The sequence below is a fragment of the Chelonia mydas genome, chromosome 18 (assembly GCF_015237465.2).
Source record: "Chelonia mydas isolate rCheMyd1 chromosome 18, rCheMyd1.pri.v2, whole genome shotgun sequence".
Taxonomy (NCBI): Eukaryota; Metazoa; Chordata; order Testudines; family Cheloniidae; genus Chelonia; species Chelonia mydas.
In genome coordinates, this window is record NC_051258.2 from 8,271,725 (window position 1) to 8,296,095 (window position 24,371).

Here is a 24,371-nt window from a genome sequence, read left to right on the forward strand (position 1 = left end):
GGAAGGGAGTACCCAAGCAAGGGCAGGTCTAGTCAGGCACCTCCTCGGGCACCTCCAGGGGCTTCCTATCCCGGCAGCCCTCGCGGCGCACGGGGTCCTTGGAGCGCTCAGCTGGGGCAGCAACGTGCGAGCCATGCCTAAGTCCAAGCGGGACAAGAAGAGTGAGTGACCCCCCCCCCCCCGGGCTGACTGCCGGGGCCCCTCTGCGCCGCCCGCCCGCCCGCCCGGCGCCGGGCCCCTGTGCCGGCGGGAGGCTCCGGGGTCGGGCGGGGCCACTCGCCTTTCGGTAGCAGCTTCCCTGCCCCGCTGAGGTGGAGCCCCCGGCGGGGCCTGCCCCCCCCTCAGCGGGTATCTGGCTGCCGCAACGCCCCGGTACCCGACTGCGGCGTGGGAGCCCCCAGGGGCTCTTGACGGTGTGTCCTGCGGCTCTGGGCAGCGCGTGATATAAAAACACTGTGATTTAATTATTAACCACTCAGGCTGCTTTTACTTTGTGATTAAACCTATCGTAGAATACTTGGTCAGTCAGTTTGCTGTAGAATATTTTATTTATATATATACACACACACCACAACAACAACGGATTCAGACTACTGTGTCTCTTTTGGGTAATGTTGTTAATCTGGCTACTGAGGTCTGAGTATCAGAGGCGTAGCCATATTAGTCTGTATCCACAAAAAACAACAAGGAGTCCGGTGGCACCTTGAAGACTAACAGATTTATTTGGGCATAAGCTTTCGTGGGTAAAACACCCCACTTATTCAGATGCATGGAGTGAAAGTTATAGATACAGGCATAAATGTATATACTGGCACATAAAGAGAAGGGAGTTACCTTCACTACAAAAGCAATTTTCCCTCTCTCGGTATTGACACCTCGTCATCATTATTGGGAGTGGACCACATCCACCCTGACTGAATTGGCCTTGTCAACACTAGTTCTCCACTTGTAAGGTAACTCCCTTCTCTTCATGTGCCAGTATATATATATATATATATATATATATATATATATGTATGTATTCCTGTGTCTGTAATTTTCACTCCATGCATCTGAAGAGGTGGGTTTTTTACCCACGAAAGCTTATGCCCAAATAAATCTGTTAGTTTTTAAGGGGCCACTGGACTCCTCATTGTTACTGAGGTCTAAGTACCACTAAGGTTGGGGGTGGGGGAAATTGTGTGCTGACATTAGGCAGAATAGGCTGTGTTAGTTGGTTTGGTAATTATAGAACCCATTCGGCAGCCTCAGTAAAGATGTTTCCTTTCTATTCATGAGTTCCTTGTCTCCTACTAGGGATGATGCAAATATCTGGCGGTGTGCTGTTGTATGTCAGTGCAATATGAAACCCTGAAATGTTTTATTTCAATGATGGTTTGTAGCTCATGGTTTTAATCAGTAAAGGAAACTCTGATCCTACAACCATGCAGGGACTCCCAGCAAAGCATCAGTGCTAGAAGGTTGCACCTGGTCTTCTAGGAGTGAGTCAAAAGTCTTTGAGTTCATTAAAGCTGATGTCCAGAGTGTATTTGGCAGCCACATTTCTGTGCTTTTTAATTGTACTTTCCATAAGCAGTGCCCATTGATAATGCTGAAGCTCTTCTTCTTCCTTTCAGTTTCCCTAACAAAAACCACGAAGAAAGGTTTAGAAGTCAAACAGGGCTTAATAGAAGAGGTAAGTAAGAACATACGTCATAAGGTGCTGCATTTAGTTTTCCATTCTGTATCGGAGAAAAACATAGATATGTTCTTTCCCTTCTGTAGAATCTCCTTCTGTTAGGATCTTACTGTACTTTACACAGAGTAAGTCACACTACGTGCTTTATAGATGTGGGGAAACTGAGGCACACAGAGGCAATTTGACTAGACCCCAGAAATATAGAAAAGAAGCAGTTTGAGAAACTGTTGTCAGATGAATTCATTATTAATCTGTTAAGATTCTTACAAAAAAAAAAGTTACAATGCATACAGTAAAACTACCTCAGGATTAAGCTGTGTGCCTCAAGGGTCATAAAAGAATTCATCATGCTGTCTGTGTATTGGGTCATACAGTTAACCAGCTACATTACTGAGGCTTCTTGGTCTTTTCAGGTATTGGCTTCTACCAGGGGCAGGACAGTGGGCTTAATGGCTGAATTGTGTAATGCAGTTTAGCGGTTGAGGTAGTCACTACAAACAGCATCCTGAACGACAGCCAAGGCCATCCATGTAAATCAGATGATGACATTCTCTCATGCTGGATGGAACATAATCACAGTGTCCTGAACCATCCTCCAGCTGCCGCTTGTTCTGAGCTGGATGATCTGGCAGTCACTGCAGTTCCAGATCCAGACATTTGTACTGATGTTCCAATATTGGATGAAGTGAAGTGTGCTGTCTCTAAACTGAAAAATGGACGCACAACCGGTGCTGATGGCATCCCCTCAGAGCTGCTAAAATGTGCTATTGATCCTGTAGCAGAATCACTTCTGGCCATCTTTCGTCTAGTGTGGAGAACTGAAACCCTGCCAAATTCCTGGAAGGACGGTGTTGTGATCTCACTCTGTAAGGGCAAGGGACCACGCAGCGAATGTAAAAGATACAGGCTGATCGCCTTGCTCTCCATTCCAGGGAAGGTGTTTGTACATGTTTTGCTGGCACGCCTGGAGCCTTTGCTACATCGGAAGCGTCGTCCCCAACAGTCAGGCTTTACAAGGAACAGGTCCACATGAGACACCATTTTGGCCGTTTGCTTATTGTCAGAGATACACCGCGAGTTCAGGAAGCACCTGCACGTAGCATATGTTGATCTTAAGGCTGCATTTGATTCAGTAGACCATGTCGTGTTATGGAAGGCCTTAAAGGGCATAGGTGTCCCTACCACTCTGCTGGACTAAATTAGAGAGCTTCATAATGGAACCCCTGCCCATGTTCGTCTGGGGAACCGGATGTCAGTGCCTTTTAAATCAGTATCTGGTGTTAGGCACTCTTTTGTCGGGCAATGGATTTCATAATGCAGCATTCCGTCAGGTCCATAGGCATTGAAATCGGCGATCTCTCACTCAGAGATCTTGACTACGCTGATGACGTTGTTCTTTTAATACAGAGCCCCTACAGGTTTTGTGAGGCACTCCAGCAGATGGAGGACGAGTTAGCTAAGATGGTCTCCATGTTTCATGGTCAAACACAAAACTGCAAACTCTAGGACCAGGTCCACCTGCGACTCCAGCCTCCTTGTACAACGAAACTGTCGAATCAGTTTCCAGCTTTTGCTATCTGGGTTCTATACTTAGCAGCTCCTCCAATTCTCACGCAGAGGTTCTCCATCAGATTGGCATCGCAGCATCTGCCATGGGCCATTTACAACAGATATGGAATCAACATCATCATAGTATGACAACCAAGCTGAGGATTTATTTGAGCTGTATCCTTCCCATACTGTTGTACGGCTGTGAAACATGGACACTATGCCGCGCAGACCGGACAAAGCTGGAGGCTTTCCACACAAAATGTCAACATCATATATTGGGCATAAAGTGGAATGACTTCATCTGTTATGCAGATGTTTATGGTCATTTGGGTCTACAGACTACTGGGGCCATTGTCCACAGGCAGCTCCTTACACTTCTTGGCCATGTCACAAGGATGCCACAAGACGTTCCAGTGAACTACATTCTCCGGGTGGTTTGTAACATCCGGGATAAAATTCCACCAACCGGGGGGTGGAGGCAGCCCAGAGGCAGACCCCCTATTACATGGGTTCATCAAGTCTGTTCCGATGTTGGACTCTCAGGCCGTCAAGCCTTTGCGGTTGCGCAGGAACGGACCAAATAGTCAACAATCTCTATGGCCGACTGGCTAAGCGTTAGAGAGAGAGAGAGTTTAACAAATCCTGTGTTTGTTTTATAATACATAGTTTTATTTTAATATAAAAAAAATTGAGTTTTACAGTTGATTAGTTCAAATGGAGAATCTCGCATCAAAATCATAGTTGTTAGTTCCATGGAGTGCCCGATATTGCTGGGGAGCTAGAGATGTTGCCATGAATAGAATTTTTGAACAATCCTCCCACCCCATCTTCTGTGTTTAAGCTGTTGCAGAAATGCATTGGTATGCAATGGGGATTTCTCTGATGTTTGCTATAACTGCTCAATATCATGTTCTCCTATAGTTGCGGAAATGTGTGGACACCTACAAACACCTCTTCATCTTCTCTGTTGCCAATATGAGAAACAACAAGCTGAAGGATATCAGAAGTGCCTGGAAGCACAGCAGGTGAGCAGTAGTCTCCAAGATGGCTTCCCCTCATGGCTAGTGATCATGAATATTGTGTTATAGGTGTATACATATCTTAGACAGATTACTGTACTTATTTCTGTGGGAGGGGGAGGTAAGCTGCTAAAAGAGCTCTATGAATTTTCTTCTCTTCCACCCCTCAAGATGATAGTTTTCAGGAAGTAGCTTGGGGCTCTTGGCTGCAGTGCTGGGGTTAACCCTAGGATTTAAAAAACGTCAGCGTTTGATGGCAGCTGCATCTTTCAGGCACTGGCACGTAGAGCTAAAGTGATGCAATTACTATCACCTGCCTTCCCTCTCCTGTTTGGGGCAGAACAGTACCTTTCCTAATTCTTAGGTTACAAGAGAGAAGTTTCAGGATCCCCTTCCCCGGCCCTTAAAAAGGGAGAGGCTGCGACTCCCAGATTGAGAACCCCTGTCTTCATCCCTGATTCAACTCTGCAGATGTATTGAGCCCATCATGATGAATTCTTTTCCTTTTTTTCCAATAGGATTTTCTTTGGGAAAAACAAAGTTATGATGGTGGCACTGGGACGGGGGCCAGCCGATGAGTACAAGGAGAACTTACACCAGGTATGTTCTGATTTCCATAGCTTTTGCATGTTTTGGAAGTGAGCCTTATTTTCTGTAAATCTCAAGAGAATATAAAGAATTGCTTTGGAGAGCCAGAATGGATCAATACTCTTCCATCGGCAGTAAATGGGGTTCAGATACTTAGATTGTCAGCTCTTTGGGGGCAGGGACCATCTTTCTGCTCTGTGTTTGTACAGCGCCTAGCACGAAGTGGTCCTGGTCCATGCCTAAGCACTACCACAATGATGATAAATGCCAGTCCTTCACTGATATGTAGATATTTAGGCAAGTTGCCTTTGACAACAGTCCCGTTGCCAGTGTGGACAGCCTTTTAACTCTGGTGATGGTTAGCTTCACGTCAGTGTAGCTTTGTTCACCATAGGTTCTTCCACTATAGTAAGAAATTTGTCCTTTTTATCAGTTCATCAAAGGAAGGGTGCATGAGGATGTTGCCGCATTTACCTCTCCTACTTCCAGCATGTTTGGGGGTGAGGGGTAAAATCATGGTGCCTTGCTCACAAGATACCTAATTGAGGACACTCCTTGTTAGTACTATAGCAACTCAATCCTGAAGATCTGGGTTGCAGGTACAAGTGGCATCTCTCAGCCAATACTGCTTAATCTTCTTTCAGCGGAGGCAGAATTGTTGGGTGAGCTCGAAGGACCTCCACCAGTAGATGTCTTCACATCTTTTTAGCCTCTCACTGGAGTAGGACTGCAGCCAGTATCTGAATAGTCTGAATTCATCCATCCAAGCTTTACAAATAATTTGGAGCCTCAGCCCTATGGAATTCTTGCTACAGTTTGAAAAACTAAACTCCAATGCTAAGAGCCCTCACAGGAGTCCAAAAATTCATAGAATCATAGAATATCAGAGTTGGAAGTGACCTCTGGAGGTCATCTAGTCCAACCCCCTGCCCAGAGTAGGACCAATCCCCAACTAAATCATCCCAGCCAGGGCTTTGTCAAGCCTGACCTTAAAAACCCCTAAGGAAGGGGATTCCACCACCTCCCTAGGTAATGCATTCCAGTGTTTCACCACCCTCCTAGTGAAAAAGTTTTTCCTAATATCCAACCTAAATCTCCCCCACTGCAACTTGAGACCATTACTCCTTGTCCTGTCATCTGCTATCACTGAGGATAGTCTAGATCCATCCTCTTTGGAACCACCTCTCAGGTAGTTAAAAGCAGCTATCAAATCCCCCCTCATTCTCCTCTTCCGTAGACTAAACAATCCCAGTTCCCTCAGCCTCTCCTCATAAGTCATGTGTTCCAGACCCCTAATCATTTTTGTTGCCCTCCGCTGGACTCTCTCCAATTTCTCCACATCCTTCTTGTAGTGTGGGGCCCAAAACTGGACACAGTACTCCAGATGAGGCCTCACCAATGTCGAATAGAGGGGAACGATCATGTCCCTCGATCTGCTGGCTATGCCCCTACTTATACACCCCAAAATGCCATTGGCCTTCTTGGCAACAAGGGCACACTGTTGACTCATATCCAGCTTCTCGTCCACTGTCACCCCTGGGTCCTTCTCTGCAGAACTGCTGCCTAGCCATTCGGTCCCTAGTTTGTAGCGGTGCATTGGATTCTTCCGTCCTAAGTGCAGGACTCTGCACTTGTCCTTGTTGAACCTCATCAGATTTCTTTTGGCCCAATCCTCCAATTTGTCTAGGTCCCTGTGTATCCTATCCCTATCCCTCCAGCGAATCTACCACTCCTCCCAGTTTAGTGTCATCCGCAAACTTGCTGAGGGTGCAATCCACACCATCCTCCAGATCATTTATGAAGATATTGAACAAAACCGGCCCCAGGACTGACCCTTGGGGCACTCCGTTAGATACAGGCTGCCAACTAGACATGGAGCCGTTGATCACTACCCATTGAGCCTGACAATCTAGCCAACTTTCTGCCTACCTTGTAGTGCATCCATCCAGCCCATACTTCTTTAACTTGCTGACAAGAATACTGTGAGAGACCATGTCAAAAGCTTTGCTAAAGTCAAGGAATAACACGTCCACTGCTTTCCCTTCATCCACAGAACCAGTTATCTCATCACAGAAGGCAATTAGATTAGTCAGGCATGACTTTCCCTTGGTGAATCCATGCTGACAGTTCCTGATCACTTTCCTCTCCTCTAAGTGCTTCAGAATTGATTCCTTGAGGACCTGCTCCATGATTTTTCTGGGGACTGAGGTGAGGCTGACTGGCCTGTAGTTCCCAGGATCCTCCTCCTTCCCTTTTTTAAAGATTGGCACTACATTAGCCTTTTTCCAGTCTTCCAGGACTTCCCCCGATCGCCATGAGTTTTCAAAGATAATGGCCAATGGCTCTGCAATCACACCTGACAATTCCTTTAGCATTCTCGGATGCAATGCATCTGGCCCCATGGACTTGTGCACGCCCAGCTTTTCTAAATAGTCCCGAACCACTTCTTTCTTCACAGAGGGCTGACCACCTCCTCCCCATGCTGTGCTGCCCAGTGCAGTAGTCTGGGAGCTGACCTTGTTCGTGAAGACAGAGGCAAAAAAAGCATTGAGTACATTAGCTTTTTCCACATCCTCTGTCACTAGGTTGCTTCCGTCATTCAGTAAGGGGCCCACACTTTCCTTGGCTTTCTTCTTGTTGCCAACATACCTGAAGAAACCCTTCTTGTTACTCTTAACATCTCTCGCTAGCGGCAACTCCAGGTGTGATTTAGCCTAATCTCTGTTTAACTAATTTTTCTTCAGTAATTCTATGACTAGATCATAGTGACTTTTCAAATGGGATTTCTCTGCCTTTTCTTGATCAAACATCTGAGAATCTTGAGCTAAATTCTTTCTTAGGCCCCACTGATTCATACTCTTTCCCTCCTCCCACAATCTAATCTCCTTTCTCCAGAATTTACATCTGGAATGTCCTGCCAAGCCAGTGCTTCCGTCAGCCACAGAACAGGTTTCATGCGAGGAGGAGAAGTCTCCTGAAATAGATTTGCCATCTACATCCTGTCCTTAATTTAGTCTTCCTCACAGCACCAAAGGGCTGCAAGACACGTCGGGGCTGATGAATCAATATCTGCAAATCTAAGGGTTGGGTCCTCTGAATTATCTGGGCTTCCTGAGTAAATTCCGTGGTATTAGGGGGCTTTAGCATAGTCCAGGATAAGTGCGCTGCTGAATTCCACATGCTGCTTATTTTCCAGGTCAGCAAACACCTAAGAGGTGAAGTTGGTCTCCTGTTCACCAATCGCACCAAAGAAGAAGTGAACGAGTAAGTATCTGGGGGGGTAACAAAGGGGCTTTGGGCTAATGGCACCCTTGCCACCAGTGTTGCATCTCGATTGAGAAAGAACTAAAGTTCAGACTGAGCCCTCACTGAAACAGAAGCCGTACTGGCAGCAATTCTCTCGTTCTCCTTGATGCTGATCTCATGACAATGTTCAGCGTAAAATGCTTTTATGCATGCCTCCCTTTGGAGCTGCGATGGGAAAGGCTCACAGTGGAAAAGGCAGGGGGAAGGTATAGCAGGTTATGCCGTGATTGAAAAGGGAATGGGAGGTGCTACGCTCTGACTCACGTGGCTGCTTTCTTGGAGATGTTGAACTACGCTTGTCCATTGAAACTGGGTAATCTCCATAACAGTAAAATCTAATGCCACAGGGTGAGCAATCTCTGACCACCACCCCACAAACACATCTGACTGGACTTTTCCTTTCCTGAATCCTTTGCTCTAACATAACTTGCACTTACTTGTAAAGTTAGTGTATGGTCAAACAGCTACAAAGCTTTCCAGAGTCCCCAAGAGTTACCTACACACATGGACACTGTACACAAGTACAAATCACCTTCTGGTCTCGCTGGCCTGTGCAGGAGAGAGTGAGTGTGGAAGCAGTAGACCATCTCTTGGTAAGTTGGCCTGTCATCCATCATGTGGACCCAGGCTAACTAGAGGAATTTTGCTTCGGGGGGGGAGGAGGGGGGAGAGGTAATTGTAAACCTAGCTTGAAAAGGATGTATTTCTTTAATGAGAAAGCAGGAAAAACTGCAACCCTGCTGCCTTCTAAAGCTTTTCCACCATCAACAGAACATTCACAACCTCAGTCACTCTCTTTTCCTCCATCTCTCCCACCCTCCCCAAGACACATACCCCCTGCAAAAAAAAAAAATACTCTGGGCTTTATTACTGCTGATCTGTTTTACAGGGAAGGTGTTTGGATACTGTAGTGATGGGTAGTACAAAACCCATAGATGCTGATTTCACAATGTCCGCCCCTCTTGGGGTAGGATAGATGAGTTCCAAGGCTGACCCATCCCAAATGAGGTTTATTCCACAGCTGGAGGTTTCTTAAATAAGTAGTACTCTTGTTTCCTCCCTCCAGATGGTTCTCTCAGTTCAAAGAGGTGGACTTTGCCCGTGCAGGTAACAAGGCAACATTCACAGTGAGCCTAGACACAGGGCCCCTGGAGCAGTTTCCCCACTCCATGGAGCCTCAGTTACGGCAGCTGGGATTGCCAACGGCTTTGAAGAAAGGTATGTGAGCTGGCTGGGGCATATGATCATAATTCCCTCTCCGCCACTAAAATTATTCCAGATTTACTGGCTTTTATTCAATAAATGTTGGTAGCATCTTGGTCAGCATATATGCAGGAAGGCCGGGCAGGGTGAGTGTTAGATGATGGAAGCAGAAATCAGAGCATATGTTCAGCAGGGAACATCTAATATTAAAAACCCCTTTCTCCTCCTATGGTTGACACTGGAATTGTTTGTTTGTTCTATATCATAAAATTCTTGTTTCTAAGAGCTGGTCAGGATAAGCCAAGCACCTGATGAAAGCCCCATCTCCTGTATGCCTTGGTTTTTCATATCAGTCAGCTGGGCTTGACCTGCAGATCACAATGATTTCTCATGGAGGATGTGATTTATTTACTTCATTATATGCCTTGGCAAAGCCACAGGCGGTCATGTGAAGTCTCCTGTTATTTCTGTCAGAGGAATTGGGAGGCAGGAATCAGCCTGAATTAGTAATTGCATAAAAATGGGGGAGCCAGGAGAACTCAGCATTTGGGAGAGGATAGGCATGAAGCAAACACCTGCTAAGAGATTAGTCGCTGAAGTGGGTTTACACTGCATATCAATTTCAACGACTGATACATGCCTTCCATTATATTACATTTCCTCAAAGAAGGGTCAGCCTATGTAAAAATCAAAACAATTTATTGTGCTGCTGGATTGAAGCTTCATTACTCTATGCTGCCAGCAATAGAGAACCAGGCTGGGAGCTCTGATTACCACAGCTGCTCCATTTGTTCTCTAACCTCATGTGGTATTCATCCCCCTGACTGGATCCCCTTCTTCTTCTGTGTTCCTGCAGGAGTGGTGACACTGCTTTCGGATTATGAAGTCTGCAAGGAAGGGGATGTTCTGACCCCTGAACAGGCTCGTGTCTTGGTGAGTAACATATTAGCAGCACAGTTATCTAGCTATAGTTCAGGGGCAGCCACTATTTCCACCCAGTAACAAGTCCTGTGGATCTTTCCTGAAATTACAGATCAGTGTGGCCAGTAAATTTAATTCAGTGTGTGAAACCATTTGTGCTCAAATCAAGTTACTCCAGTTCTGGATATTAACCATAATGAATAGCTGCTGTTCATTAGGGTTGTATGCATCCTTAAGAGCTGTTTTGGTTGCTAAGCAATAATGCTTGAGTGGGGATTAATGACCAGCTGGAAGAATAGCCCAAGGTGCAAATGGAGGAGCCCAGCTGATAACCTGAGAAATACCCTGTGCTGAGACAGGTATTGCTTAATTATAAGAACACACAGAGAAATGACCAGGCTAATGGATGATAGATCAGGTATTGCTAAAAGAATTAAATGGCTTGCATGTTGAGATTTGAATCCTACCTTTGCATTCTAGTTTTATACTGTGCATTTTGAAACCAGCAGTAAAATCATAGCTGCCTGAGAGTGGCATGGACTGAGGAAGGGATCCATCTAATCGAGCTTGAAGGGAAAAGTCTGCATTAAAATAGCTTCATGCTTTTGGTCTAGCTCAAGATGAACAACTTATCCTTATATTAAAATGCACCCTTTGATTCTTGCTGACATCCCCTGTTTTGTCATAATGCAGTTTAAAGGTGTTAGTTAATGTGAGAGCTACCCTTGCCACAAGGAGGCTAGCAGTATGAGTGACAAGTTCTGTCTCCCTTTCAGAAACTCTTTGGCTATGAGATGGCAGAGTTTAAAGTGACCATCAAGTGCATGTGGCATTCTGAGACAGGAGACTTCCAGCAGTTGGTGAAGGAGACAGAAGAAACCTCAGAGATGGAGGAGGAGGAGGAGGATGACGACGAAGAAAATGGCAACTAACTGAAAGACCTGCTATAGCACATTAGAGACAGTTTGTTCTATTTCAAGAATAGTCCACTGAAGCCCATGGGTACTCTCCCTCAGTTGCAGCAGGACAAAGTTGATCAACCCACAGACTTGCTATTTATCAAAGATGATGCAAATGGTTTATATATAAAATTAAGTAGAAATTTTGGATCCCTGCCTGTGCAGCCTCTTTGAGCATCCCTGAACCAGGAGAAAATGTGCAGAACCTGAGAACAGGCTCAAGTTTCACGTAAGAAGTAAAACCCTTTCCACTCTGTGTTTATTGTTCAGACTTGAGCCATATCTCAGCAAATCTACTTCACCGCCCCATAATCCTTCCCCCTACAGAAAATTGCTTTTGAACTGCTCACTTTGCATTAGAAATGACAGTTGTTTAGAGAGCAACTATTTAAATGCAACTTGTCTCCAAAGGAGAAGGTGCTAATTTATATTTCCTAGGATCCCTAGAAGGTTGGGTTTTGTCTTAATTCAAAAGCTAAGAGAACAATCGGGACTATTCCTTTGAGAGCAGATACTGACTAAATTACCACTGAAGCCAAAGGATGAAGTGTAGTGACTAAGCTAGTTTCCTGTGCCATCTTTTAGTAAGTTCCTTCTGTCTTCACTGAGCCTGTTTAACAACAGTGCATCACCAGAACTACTGCAGCTTCCCTATTTCTCGGTGTAGAATGGTAACAGAGCAGCAGTTTAACCTTTTTTCATTTGCAGGCCCCTAAAAAATTTCAAGTGGAGGTGCAGACCCCTTTGGAAATCTTAGACAGCCTGCAGACCACAGGTTGAAAACCACTGTTCTACGGTAATGCCAACCTTTGGCAGACCCCCTAGACATAGTCTTCAGACCCCAGGGGATGTGTGGACTACAGGTTGAAAACCACTGAAATAGAAGAATTACCTTCACTCCAACTTCTAGTAGAGAATACCTGTGATTTTCCTGTAACTGATTCTTGGCCCAGCACTTCCAAGGCTTTAAGGGAATGAGTATTTTTTTTTTTAAAAAAGGGGAAAGAGTCCTAAAGGTTATACTTTAAATGTTGGTGTAACTAACCTCTGAAGTAGAGCTGCTGTGGAAGTGAGGAGTATATGTGTACAATACTCAATCTGTAGAAGCAGGCAAAATCCTGTAGTTAAGACTTTAGGAAGCAGAACTGAGGTTGCAACTACATGACCAAGACAGAAGGGGGCACTGTGGTGGTAAAGTAGTCACATGACCAGTTGTAATTAGTGCCTACAGCACTTGCAAGTGTCTAGATGCGTGGTCTCCAACCTTTAAGCACAATATCACTTTTTGAATTTAAGTGCAACCCAGGAGCTACCTCAAAGAAAATGTAGAAGGAACAGTAACCACAAACCCAAACACCCTTGCCCTGCTCATTCCATCCCTCTTTTCCCCCCCACACCTTACTTTCACTGGGCAGACTCAGGGCTTGGGCTTGTGTGGAAGGAACTCTGGGCTGAGCCTGTGGCAGGGGGTTGTGGTGCAGGCTCTGAGGGAGGGAGTTTCAGGTGCAAGAGGGGCTGCAGGCTCTAGGAGGGAGTTTGGGTGGGGGGCTTGCGCCTGCGGCAGGGGGTTGGAGTGCAGGAGGAATTTGGCGAGCATGTCCAGCAGCAGCTCAGCACACTACCCTTGTCTGCAGGCACCACCCCTGCCACTCCATTGGCTGCTGTTCCCCATTCCCAGCCAATGCGAGCTATAGAGGGTGGTGCCAGCAGACAAGGGCAACATACAGAGACTCCCCCAGGAGCTGCCTCATGGGACTGTTAGTGACCAATCTCCCAGTTTGGCTGCAGAAGGGTTGGCAACCCTAGACTAAGATCAACTGTCAAAGGCTCCATGATCACAATCTACCAGTTTGCGATCACTGGTCTAGATTGAACCACAACTTTAGGTTACACACTGCCTATGAAAAATTCCACCAGAGGTAGCACTAGGGTTGCCAGCCCTCCAGGATTGTTCTGGAGCCTCCAGGAATTAAAGATTAATCTTCAATTAAAGATTGTGTGATGAAACCTCCAGGAATACCCAACCAAAATTGGCAACCCTAGGACTGGTCCCGTGTATGATGTCCACGGTTCGAGTGGGTTGTCAACAGAATTGAGGAATTTAGAGTAGCAGCTGTGTTAGTCTGTATCCGTAAAAAGAAAAGGAGTACTTGTGGCACCTTAGAGATTAATAAATTTATTAGAGCATAAGCTTTTGTGAGCTACAGCTCACTTCATCAGATGCAAACTTATGCACTAATACATTTGTTAGTCTCTAAGGTGCCACAAGTACACCTTTCTTTTTTTTTTTTTTTTAGAATTGAGGAAGTTACCTAGCTAGACTGGCGTAAACAAAGTGCTATTTAAACAGTTACTTAATGGGGAGGATAGTTCCCTTTCCTGAGCCAACAAACTACATTAAGGTTATTTCTGCAGTTCTAATATTTAACATGTTTTAGGAAGCCTGCACCTGGGCTGAAATTCTGATGGCTTAAGACAGTTTCAGAAGGCCTAGTTTGCACTCTGAAGTTCCTCTCTCGTCTTCAGAGAGGCTTATTTACACAGCTGTTGTCTTGGAAACAGAACAAGTAACTGGGCTAAAGTCCCTTCATGAGTGAACAGCACAAGCAAAATTCCTTCCTAAAAAGAACTCCATTGCTTTAAGCACAACTACCCTTGTAACTGCTACTGTGATTGGCTGCTATTAAAACAGCTTGCCGCAGAAATTCAAAACGAAACCCAAAATTCAATTAAACAGGCATGGCCTGAGTTAGAAAATGCTTTATTCTGACAGATGATTGAAGACAAATATCCACAGTCGTAGCTGGAGACTTCAACTGGCCATATCACAGGGCCCGTTCCTTATACGAATTACATCACTGAATCACAATGCTATTGTGTGCGCTCGGGTGAAAATAGGAGCTGCCCTATTAAGGGACATTCTCATGGCAATTATGGCTTTTAGTTTTGTTTAAGGAAAAACAAGACACATGATGGCTTGAACACCATGTGCAGCTACCATTAAATCAGCACAGAAACAGTGAGGCTTGTGATTGTACGAAGAGCTTCAACTCTAGTGTAAGGCAACCCCAATATGGCACTAATACGTTCACTACGTGGAACCCCTGATCCAAGGGTGAAGTTTCCTCTGAAACGCTTTGGGAGGAGTTAGGAGGTCTCAGATGCCAGAATACTTGGTTACCATCCCCACACTAAATTTGCTACCCCCATTTTCTAGCGGAAGTAGTTGGGACAGTCATGTGCTACTAGGTGCCAGGCTCTATCAAATGCTTCCACCACAGCTGGGAGCAGAGGGCCCTCTTCACTGCACGTGAGATTCTGCTGCAGCTGATCCATGTTGGACATCCCAATGATCACTGCATCTCCAAGGGCACCCTGCAGTGGAAAGGGAGGAGTTTACCTTATAGGAAAAGCAACTTGTCTCCCATCTTGTAACAAACATCAGACTTCAGCTCTGTTAGTCTTTCAGCTGAATGTTGCTCTTTGGCAACTACTGGATATTTGGGGAAATATGTCGTAACTGCAGTCCTGTTAACAAGGCCAGAACTCAGTGTGCTGTCCCTGCCTCCAAGTCTCGCCAGTCCCTCAAAGGCTGCCAATTCATGCTCTGTGGGTGGCCAGAGGGATGGGAAGAGAACATAACCATTAATTTCCCAGCCATATGAAAAGCCAGTTTATCACCTCATGAGGAAGTGGCTGGCTGAGAAAAGTCAAAACTAGAGCAACTAGCATTTAACATCTTCCACTTTCCTTCAGGCCATGGAGACAAAATACAGAAGGAAGTGTAGAGCTGATTCACTCCTATAGTCTGCTGTGTGCAGCAGCCTGTCATTGGAAGACCAGAGAAATGTTTCAAAAAGAACAGAGCAGTAGAATCTGAGTGGATTAAACGACAGATTTCGCTGCTGATGTACTGCAACTGGAAAAACCAAAGAAATCCAATTGCAGCGTTCGAGTTCTGTTGTACATACCAACTGTCTATGTTAAAGTCAAACAATTACCTGAAGTTTGGAGTGGTTGTACATCCAGCGTAAAGCAGCTGAAGTTAGGCTGGGGGGGTTAGAGCCATAAGCCTCCCCTAATGCTTTCTCTACCTTGGCAATGGCTTGGAAATGGTGCTCCTTCCAGTATCTACAGCAAAGGAGACATTAATGGAGCATTAATTTTACTGACTCAGCTACCTCTGGCTTCCTCTTATGACTGAATCATGGATCCATACTGCAGGCAAGAGAACAAAGGGGCATTCCTACCTGCAATAGGTCAAAGACTAGTGCCTGGACTATTGCCTGTACCCAATGCAGCCCTTATGGCCTATGCTACCCAAATGGTTTTTGGGTGATCCAAAAGGCAACCTCCCTAGAGATCAGAGATGCTGCAGTCACTGTTTAACAAGCATAATGTTGCCTCTTGAGGCTTCAGACTCAATACCTTATTTCACTGGTGTGGAATTTAAATTTTTGTTTTAGATAGCTAGTATAATAGATTGTGTAGATACAGCAAACAAGTACACAGCAGCCGGCTCATGCCCCTGCATCCTTTCCAGATACCAGACCATTAGTGTACTAAGAATGCACTAGATGTTAGATGGCTAGCTAGAAAAACCTGACTACTTTGTTATTCTTGTAGGCCTTTCATCAAGAGCTGAAAGCACTTTGCAAACATTCAGCTTCAGCCTCCTGTATGGGAGGTCAATATCCCGCATCTCACAAACAGGGAACAGCTATTTAAGTGATTTTTGCAAGGGCACAGAACAAGTTGGTGGCAAAGCTGGAACAGATTAGTAGTTGTCAACCAGGGGTCTGGGGCCCCCTCAGGGGCCGTGAGCAAGTTTCAGGGGGTCCGCAAAGTAGGGCCAGCATTAGACTTCCTGGGGCCCTCGGCAGAAAGCCAAAGTCCTGTTGCATGGGGCTGAAGCCCAGGGCCCTAACCCTCCATCCGGGGCTGAAGCCGAAGCCTGAGCAATATGGCTTCACGGGGGCTCCTGTGGCATGGGGCCCGAGGCAGCTGCCCTGTTTGCTACCCCTAACACCAGCCCTAGCTTTTATATGCAAAAAAACCAGTTAATATGGCACAGGTGGGCCATGGAGTTTTTATAGTGTGTGTGTGGGGGGGGGGTCAGAAAGAAAAAGGTTGAGAACCCCTGAACTACACTATAGAAAGCACCCCTGCTGTAATAAAGCCACCACACTTTACGATCATTCTCTTTACGATCATTAAACCATCCCTCTATTTAACAAATTCCCACCACCCGAGCGCTGCAGGGGACCGCCAAAGCACCACTGTATAGGGACAGTGTAAGAGCTGCTCATCAATAACTGAGGGAGATCACCTGCCTGTGAGCATCATCACTGAACAGACTTCAGTCATTTGTATTTTCTCCTGCATCTTCACTTGGTGATTCATCTAGGCTGAATCAAAGGTAACATTCTAGCCCAGGGATCCTCAATCCTTTTTCTTTCCGAGGCTCCCCCAACATGCTATAAAAACTCCACGGCCCACCTGTGCCACAACAACCGTTTTTCTACACGTAAAAGCCAGGGCCAGCATTAGGCAGTAGCAATCAGGGCAACTGCAGGGGGCCCCATGCCACAGGGAGCCCTGCAAAGGTTAGTTGCTCAGGCTTCAGCGTCAGCCCCAGATGGCAGGGCGCGGGGCCCCGGGGTTCAGCCCCATATGGCGGGGCTTCATATTTCTGCCCTGGGCCCCAGCAAGTCTAATGCCGGCCCTGTTTGGCGGATCACCTGAAACCAGCTCGCGGCCCCCGGACCACTGGTTGAGAACCACTGTTCTATCCTCAGGAAAGGTCCATCTCTCTGCCATTCTACCATCTGGAAACTTACCTGTCCCTGTAGGTCTGTGCCCAATCATTTCCAAAAAACCTGCCAGTTGGTTGGCTTGTGTCTTTATCGTCATACTTGTACTTCCCTGTCAGCAGCCCTCCTGCAGGGGTTCAATGACATGCTATTGTTAGTGGCCAGGATTTTGTGGTGGATGGAATTTTACAGCCTGCAAAAAGTACTGTAGCCTTGTATACTCCTGCAGCTCTGTACACAGGGCCTCTCCTGCAGCCCAGGCATAAACCCCAGGATGGGACAGGGCAAGAAGAACTGAAACGTAGGTTGTAAAAACTCCACCTATTCAGCTCTGACCAGCAGAACGAGCCCTTTATGGTGAAGGGGCCCTCTGCCTTAGTAAGAGCCCTGGTAAGGCAAGATGGGCTTCTTGACATCAAGACACTTGAGTCATTACAGCTGTCATTTTACTTTGTGTAAATATCTCTTATGAATCTAGTGTTGGGGAAAGGTGCCAGCTTGGCAGACCTGAAAACAGATGAATACAGCATGGGTAGCCTCTGCCTTGGCCTGCAAAGGATCAGCTTTCATGGCTCAATTCAATCCTTCATCTTTGCTGACAAAGGGCCTGTTTGTAAGGGTGGCATACAGACATACAGGTAAACTAGGAGAGGATGGGGATCAGCTCATTCAATGGTGACTTACAGGTGGAGGGCTCTATAGCTCATTATCTGTCCCGTCCCCTGAGCCACCCAGTCACCCCACCGCCACCATTGTTATTCACTTCTAAGCCCACTGTTAGTGGTGGCAGTTTGGCTGAAGTGGAGGGAGCCCTATTCAGAGGGGGGCAGGCCAATATCCAGCCTATTTTTGTTTTGTTTGGTTCGGTTTAATTCCCTCCCGCCACCCACCCCATTTAGCAGACCCTTCCTCCTCACCCTTGCCCAGCTCGTACCAGCCAAAGGATTGTAGGCATAGAACCGCATTCCACAGTGTCTAAGGCACGGCAACAGCTCGGTTTCCACTTGGCGAGTGGTTGCATTGTACATGCCCTATAACAAATAAGAGCACTTAGAACTTCAGAGTGGGCCTGGCTAGCTTATGGGGTGCTAATGCAAGAGGAAGGGCTCCCTATTTGATGGTGAGAATCCAGAAGGCTAATAATGATCCACATGTGTTGCCATCTGATGGCTATTTGGCCACCTATATGAAGTGGCTCAGTCCCGTTCCTAGTGGATTGTCAACACTGTTGGCACCATTTACCTACACTCCTGACATGCCCATCACTGCCCTGCCCTGCCCCTGATCACCATGGGCGCCTGAGTGAACTGCAGCCTCAAAGCTGCACTCAGATTTTAACTTCCCACAACCAACTGGACCTGATTTAGTACTGACAATTTCACAGCCACATGTCCGCAGGGCAAATTAACTAACATTCAGAAAAATGTGGTTCTGCTTTTTCTTTCACCTTGCCTTGTCTACAAATATTCAGAGATAAAACCAAGTGCTCTGGAACAGTGCTCACGGCATTAACAGGACTGTGCCTTTTGTATAGACAGGCATCTGCCCATGTTAACCCCTTCCAAACATCCTGAAGAAATATGTATCCCAGCAGCAAGTTCCCTTGCAGCAGTTATTTAACCATCATTGCATATGCACAGATTGACTCCCATTTAGCTCCATAATGTCTTTGCATTGCATTCAAATCAATAGTAAAAATTCCAGTGGAGCTGGAATAGCCCTCTTCTGACTCCTTCCATAGGACACAAAATGTATCCAGGGAGGAGGAGGAACAGAGAGTCCCCAGGTCACACTAGATTGGTGCCTGCTGAAGAACAGATTTCCTGGATCATTGTATGGAACTGATAAACATTACTGTCAGTTTCACATCCAGGAAATTGCTGGAACAAATGACAGACATGTATCCTCTTAACTGTGTCTGAGTAGTGACCTCACTTTGCTTTCTAATTGCACTTGTCCAAAAAGGTCTTACCAGACTAAACGAAACATGTTTTTGTTCAACGTTTGTAGAGCAACTAGCACAACAGGGTCCCAGCCTGAGACATGGGCTCCTAGAACCTACCACAATACAGCGACAGGTTCCCAGCACTCTTGCAACAAGAATAAAAGTTTGTGAATTTTGACTTGCTTAGGCTTTCCAAACCACCCAGTGAGACTCTACAGCTCCAATTTTCCCAGGAGCTGCCCTCAGTGGGTGATGCTTCATGACATCATCCTGGAGAAGGAGTAGTCCCCACCTGAACAGCACTGGGACAGGTGCCTCTAGCTCCAGGTTGGGTAAAAAGGGACTAGAGCTGCAGGAGTCTGTGCAGTATCAGGTAGACTATTAAATCTGCAACTCTCACCTGATACACAGTTGGAAGCACCCAGTTGTTGTACTTGCAGATGGTATAGATTTCTGCCACCTCCCAAGCTGCATAGTTCGACAGACCAAGCTCCTTAAACTTTCCCTGTAGAGGAATACAGAGAGTATTTAATCCCAGTCTCTTGCAGCATGTATTTACACACACAGTTTAAGATTAACATAGTGAAACAGACTGTCAACTGATTTTAGTCCCCAAATTAGTTTTCCTTTTTTGATCACCCCTTCTCCAAATGGGGATGACTTACAAGACTCAATAGGAATAAAAATGTTTCCTTTGTTTAGTTTGAATTAGAAGGCCTGGATTTACATCCTTTTAAAACTCATTTCCCTACCTGTTAATGCCAAACATAGCACAGGACCAATCTGCAGGAGGCAAAGATCAGAAATCCTAAAGCTTGTTAGAACTTATGAGATCTTATTTATGGTACTAAATGATTCACCTGGAGATAGTATATGGTACCAGCTGTTTATACCTTACATGAGCCATTGATTTTTCTCCTCCCTGCCTTGTGGAACTCTGCCCCCTAACCACTGTACTCACACTACCCCCTGCAATGGAAAGCAGGAGAAGACACAAATAAACCTAGATAAAACAAAACAAAAACCAAGTGGACAAAGTCACAGGTTTAGGCCTCTGCCTTTACCTCTTTGTATAGCTCATTGCAGGCATGTAGTGTCTGTTCCACAGGGGTGTTGTGGTCAGGGGCATGGAGATAGAACAAGTCTACGCTCTTCATCTGTAACCTCTCAAGGGATGTCTCCAGCTGAGACCTGACACTCTCAGGCTTCAGAGTCTTCCCCTCCCATGGATTGGCTTTGGTTGCCATCTTCACTAAGACAGAGACAGAACCAGATTGAAAATAACCAATTCTGTATTTCATCTTTAGTAACCAGGGTGAAGGAAGGACAGGGATAAGGAGTGGGCACAAACCACTTAAAATTAATGCATAACATGGTACAAGCTTACAGAAGCCCCAGGCAAGACTGGTAACATCTGCAAATTGCAGTACACAAAGGGAAAGCCAAATTAATAGGGTTACAGAATTGCTAATGCTTATCTAAATATCCAAAAAAGGGAACAGGTAAAATCCTAGAGGCCCAATCCAGCTATCTACACAAGTTCTCTCATTAGTCTTCTTCGAAGGGCTGGGTGGTCACAGTGGCTGTAACAGTTGTTTTCCCCTTACCCCAGTTCACTTGATGTATAGGGCATAACTCGTTTATTTCAGAGTCAGTTCAATGGATCCCTGCTTCCCCACAATGGAGCACAAAATTAATCTGTAGTTTAGATTGTACACTCTCCAGAGTAGGGACTATGTCTTCATGTGTATAGCATCTAGTACAATGATCCTAAATGTAGCCCCTGCATACTACTAGAATACAGATATTGTATAATAACGACCACTATTCTGTACCCAAATATGGCTGCGCAAAGTTAGGCACCTAAATCTTGTCCAAGCCAAATGCATCAAGTAAACAGCATCAGTGGTGATTAGATTTTAAAGGGATTTTTCCCTGCAAATATTAAAGTGTTCCAGTAACACAGATGAGCAGTTGTTTGGAGAAACACAGTTTTTACAGGACCTTCAAAGTGAACTCTGTCACCACCTCACGCAGAGCACATCGGGCACGAGACTCAAGAGTGCAAAGGGCAAAATAAAGCCTAAAGATAAGGGAAAGGGCAATCGAACAAGCGACCAGAGGAGTGACACCTGGCTCCAGTCTGGTACAATACCATAAATATGTATTGGCACATGAAGAGAAGGGAGTTACCTTACGAGTGGAGAACCCAATACTCCCTTCTCTTCATGTGCCAATATATATTTCTGCCTGTATCTGGAATTTTCAGTCCTTGCATCTGAAGAAGTGGGGTTTTTACCCACGAAAGCTTATACCCAAATAAATCTGTTAGTCTTTAAGGTGCCACCGGACTCCTCATTGTTTTTGTGGATACAGCTTAACACAGCTACCCCTCTGATACTTAATACCCTGACTGTTACCACACACACACACACACATACCCGTAGGCTCCTGGGAGCCGATCTCTCTACCCAACTCCCCACATTTGCGACCCCAGCAGTGTCCCTTCTCCCCTCAGCATGTGGGAGGGGGAGACCCTAGACTGCTCCCCCCTGGGGAGCAGCCCAAGTAAAGGAGATGGGACTCCACCCGCTTCCCCTGGAATGTGGGGAGTCCAGGCTCCCTGCTCCACTGACTGCCCATGGGGGGAGGTATTCAGCAGGGGTAGCTCCTGCTCCCCCAACTACCCCCCCATGCCCACCTCTCCACACACACACACCATGCCCTACTCCCCAAACCCTGTTACACCACCCCCGCCCTCTTACCCCATCCTCATGTCCCACCCCCCGTGCCCACCTCTCCAGCCCCCCACCCTCTTAGCCCCTTCCCCCTGTCCCACCCCCCCAAGCCCACTTCTCCAGCCCCCCCACCCTCTATTAGCCCCTTCCCCAAGCCCAACTCTCCAGCACCCCCACCCTCTGTTACCCCCCATGCCCAGCAACCCAGACCCTCTTACCCCACCCCCTGTGCCCACCTCTCCAGCCCCCACCCCGCCCTCTGACGCCCTCCCCACACCCCGCCGTGCCCAGCCCCCTCTTACCTCCTATGCCATGCCCCACCCACCTCTCCAGCCCCCCCGCCCTCTGACCCCCTTCCCACCCCCGTTGCCCCGCCCTCTGACCCCCTCCCCCATGCCATGCCCCGCCCACCTCTCCAGCCCCCACCCCGCCCTGACGCCCTCCCCACACCCCCCCCGTGCCCAGCCCCCTCTTACCTCCTATGCCATGCCCCACCCACCTCTCCAGCCCCCCCGACCCCCTCCCCCATGCCATGCCCCGCCCACCTCTCCAGCCCCCCTCCCCCATGCCATGCCCCGCCCATCACTCCAGCCCCCCAGGCCCCCTCCCCCGTACCTGCGGGCCCGTCGCCGCCCGCCAGCAGCGCCCCCAAGATGCGCTCGGACGCGCCCCCCCCGTACATATGGGCCGTGTCCAGCTCCCGGTGCCCCCGCTCCAGGAAGGCCCGCAGCAGCGCCCCGCTCGCCTCCTGGTCCGTGCGGCGCCCGAACTCCATGGTGCCCAGCACCGAGGCCGGGCGCCGGGCCGGGCCGCCCGGGGACCGCACCGACTGGGCCATGGCGGAGCGAACGCGGCGGAGCAGCCTGACCTCCCCCTCACACCGCCGCAGCGCGAGGAGCATCCTGCTGCGCATGCGCCCCTGAGCCCGCCCTAGGGGACGAGAGGAACGGACTCACGGCGCCGGCGGGCGCTAGGGACCGTCTCCAAATTCCCACCCGAGTGACAGGGCGTTATTCACTAGAAAGGAGCGGGGCCGGCTCACTGTGAACCGATACGTTCCCCTAGTCAATGGCTTCTATCCTGTGTGCCCAATAGCTCCCTCTCTGTCCCTGGTGGTTGCAAAGGAAACGTCCCCAATGTAAAGTGAGTGTGAACTGATGCTGTGATGGTTGCCTGAGTCTGCAGGCAGCCTGAAACAAAGGAGAGAGGTGTGAACTGCCCCAGGCACCCCAATGGGGGCTTTAGCCCCAAACGCTAATGAAGACTATGTCTTCTCTGCAAAAAGGTGTGTTTTTACAGGCCCTGCAGTTGGGGGCTGGGATGAGGAAACCAAAAAGCTTTTTCTCTGTCAGCTGCCAGGGGATGGAGCTTCACATTTATCAGACACCTGTAAGGAAGTGGCTGATACAACAAAGAGAGCCCCAACTGGGTCCAGGGACAGCACCCTGGTAGTAAACCAAGCACCCTTCCCCTCCCAGCACTGAGAGGTGGTTGAGCAGGGCTTCTCACCAGGGTGTTGTCCCTGGACCTGTTTGATGGCCTCCACCCCTGTCACATTTCATATTTATGGCTAGTTAATAGGTTTGGTCCCCCTGCTCAGAGCAGGTCTAGATGACACCTGGTCAAAAGCGTAAGGGCCTAGTGCTCTCACTGCTTCTATCGTTGGAAGAGCTGCACTGGTGCTATAGAACATGGGGAAGAATTAAGGAAAAACCTCTACGCACGCAGACAAGGCCCCCAGTGTGTGTAGTTCAAATCCTTTTAGCCCCAAAGGGACCCCTTTTAGGATACTGGGGGGCGGGGGCAGAGAGGGGGAAGAGAACTAGTCTTTCCCTAAATAGCATGTGGGGACGGGAAAGGAATGAGTCCCTGGATTTTTCTTCCTGGGCCGTTACTGTCCCGAGGAAGGTTTGTGGGCCTAGGCCTGGGGACAGGGAGTTTATTACACCCATGGGTGGATTGTGTGCTGGCAATGGTGGCGCTATTGCCCTAGGAGCAGGTATATGTGCCGTGGGGGTGGGGGTTATTGCCCCCCTGGAAGTACTTTACCACCTGGCCGGCAATTGTCCGGCCTGGCTGGGTTTTTTATGGATTTGCAAGTTGCAAGAAAAATTATTAAATCTGCCAGGTTTTTTTTATGTGGGTCTAAAGATTTGCATTATTATCACAATACACTGGGGTAGCTAATGTTAAAAGTTTCTGTGTCCAGCTAAAGATGCTGGCTGCAGTGTTCCCACTTCTGCAGTTTAAGCGATAACAGATCAAAATGGTGGAAAATACAGCAGCTGTCTGCCCACCAACATGCAAGCGCACCACGGGTCTGAGGGTTTGAGTCACTGTAAGTGGCTGTTGAAGGGCAGGGGGGGAGGTTGCAGAGTTGCCTTGTTGTTGGGGGGTGGGGGTGCTGGGTTTTTTTGCATTTCAGAGGTGGTAATCCTACCTGGAGGGGGTAACTTCACACAGGAGGTGTGGGCTATTATCCCAGAGGGGGGTATATGTGGCCTGTGGGTTGGGGCTATTGCCCCAGGGGGCATCTATGTGCCCTGGGGGTGTGGGGTTATTGCCTCTGGGGGGGTAACTGCACTCAGGGGGGGCTATTGCCCCTGGAGGGGATCTATGTGCCCTGGGGGTGCGGTTATTGCCCCGGGGG

General features: G+C 47.6%; 2 protein-coding genes across 4 annotated transcripts; one reads left to right on the forward strand and one right to left on the reverse strand.

Moving 5' to 3' along the window:
* Positions 1-2: 2 nt before the first annotated feature.
* MRTO4 (MRT4 homolog, ribosome maturation factor) lies at positions 3-11,375 on the forward strand. Of its 3 annotated transcripts, XM_043531903.1 has the most exons (9): positions 211-413; positions 1,617-1,675; positions 2,092-3,660; positions 4,151-4,254; positions 4,767-4,848; positions 8,033-8,100; positions 9,209-9,360; positions 10,202-10,278; positions 11,043-11,375. In XM_043531903.1, the coding sequence occupies exons 3-9, from the start codon at positions 3,331-3,333 to the stop codon at positions 11,196-11,198; spliced, it is 969 nt and encodes a 322-aa protein (XP_043387838.1). In that variant the 5' UTR covers positions 211-413; positions 1,617-1,675; positions 2,092-3,330; the 3' UTR covers positions 11,199-11,375. The 3 variants fall into 3 exon arrangements, with proteins under 3 accessions (XP_037737268.1, XP_043387838.1, XP_037737269.1); XM_037881340.2 differs by lacking the exons at positions 211-413; positions 2,092-3,660 and adding an exon at positions 3-161; XM_037881341.2 differs by lacking the exon at positions 2,092-3,660 and having other exon boundaries at positions 221-413.
* A 2,574-nt stretch (positions 11,376-13,949) lies between these two features.
* Positions 13,950-24,096, reverse strand: AKR7A2 (aldo-keto reductase family 7 member A2). The gene is made up of 7 exons (XM_037881163.2): positions 22,337-24,096; positions 20,048-20,235; positions 19,384-19,488; positions 17,973-18,069; positions 17,066-17,165; positions 15,227-15,356; positions 13,950-14,600 (listed from the first exon to the last, which is right to left on the reverse strand). Exons 1-7 carry the CDS (start codon positions 22,632-22,634, stop codon positions 14,439-14,441), a joined length of 1,080 nt encoding a protein of 359 aa, XP_037737091.1. The 5' UTR covers positions 22,635-24,096; the 3' UTR covers positions 13,950-14,438.
* Between the last annotated feature and the right edge of the window lie 275 nt (positions 24,097-24,371).

Bases quoted from the DNA above. Each gene is read 5' to 3' on its own strand.
- MRTO4 (XM_043531903.1), top strand. From the start codon at position 3,331: ATGGGCCATTTACAACAGATATGGAATCAACATCATCATAGTATGACA. The intron at 4,849-8,032 runs GTATGTTCTGAT...CTTATTTTCCAG, and splicing joins ACAAGGAGAACTTACACCAG to GTCAGCAAACACCTAAGAGG. The intron at 10,279-11,042 runs GTGAGTAACATA...TCTCCCTTTCAG, and splicing joins CTGAACAGGCTCGTGTCTTG to AAACTCTTTGGCTATGAGAT.
- AKR7A2 (XM_037881163.2), bottom strand. From the start codon at position 22,634: ATGCGCAGCAGGATGCTCCTCGCGCTGCGGCGGTGTGAGGGGGAGGTC. The intron at 20,236-22,336 runs GTACGGGGGAGG...TCTCTGTCTTAG, and splicing joins GGGCGGCGACGGGCCCGCAG to TGAAGATGGCAACCAAAGCC. The intron at 15,357-17,065 runs GTAAGTTTCCAG...CCTTTGCTGTAG, and splicing joins GCACAGACCTACAGGGACAG to ATACTGGAAGGAGCACCATT.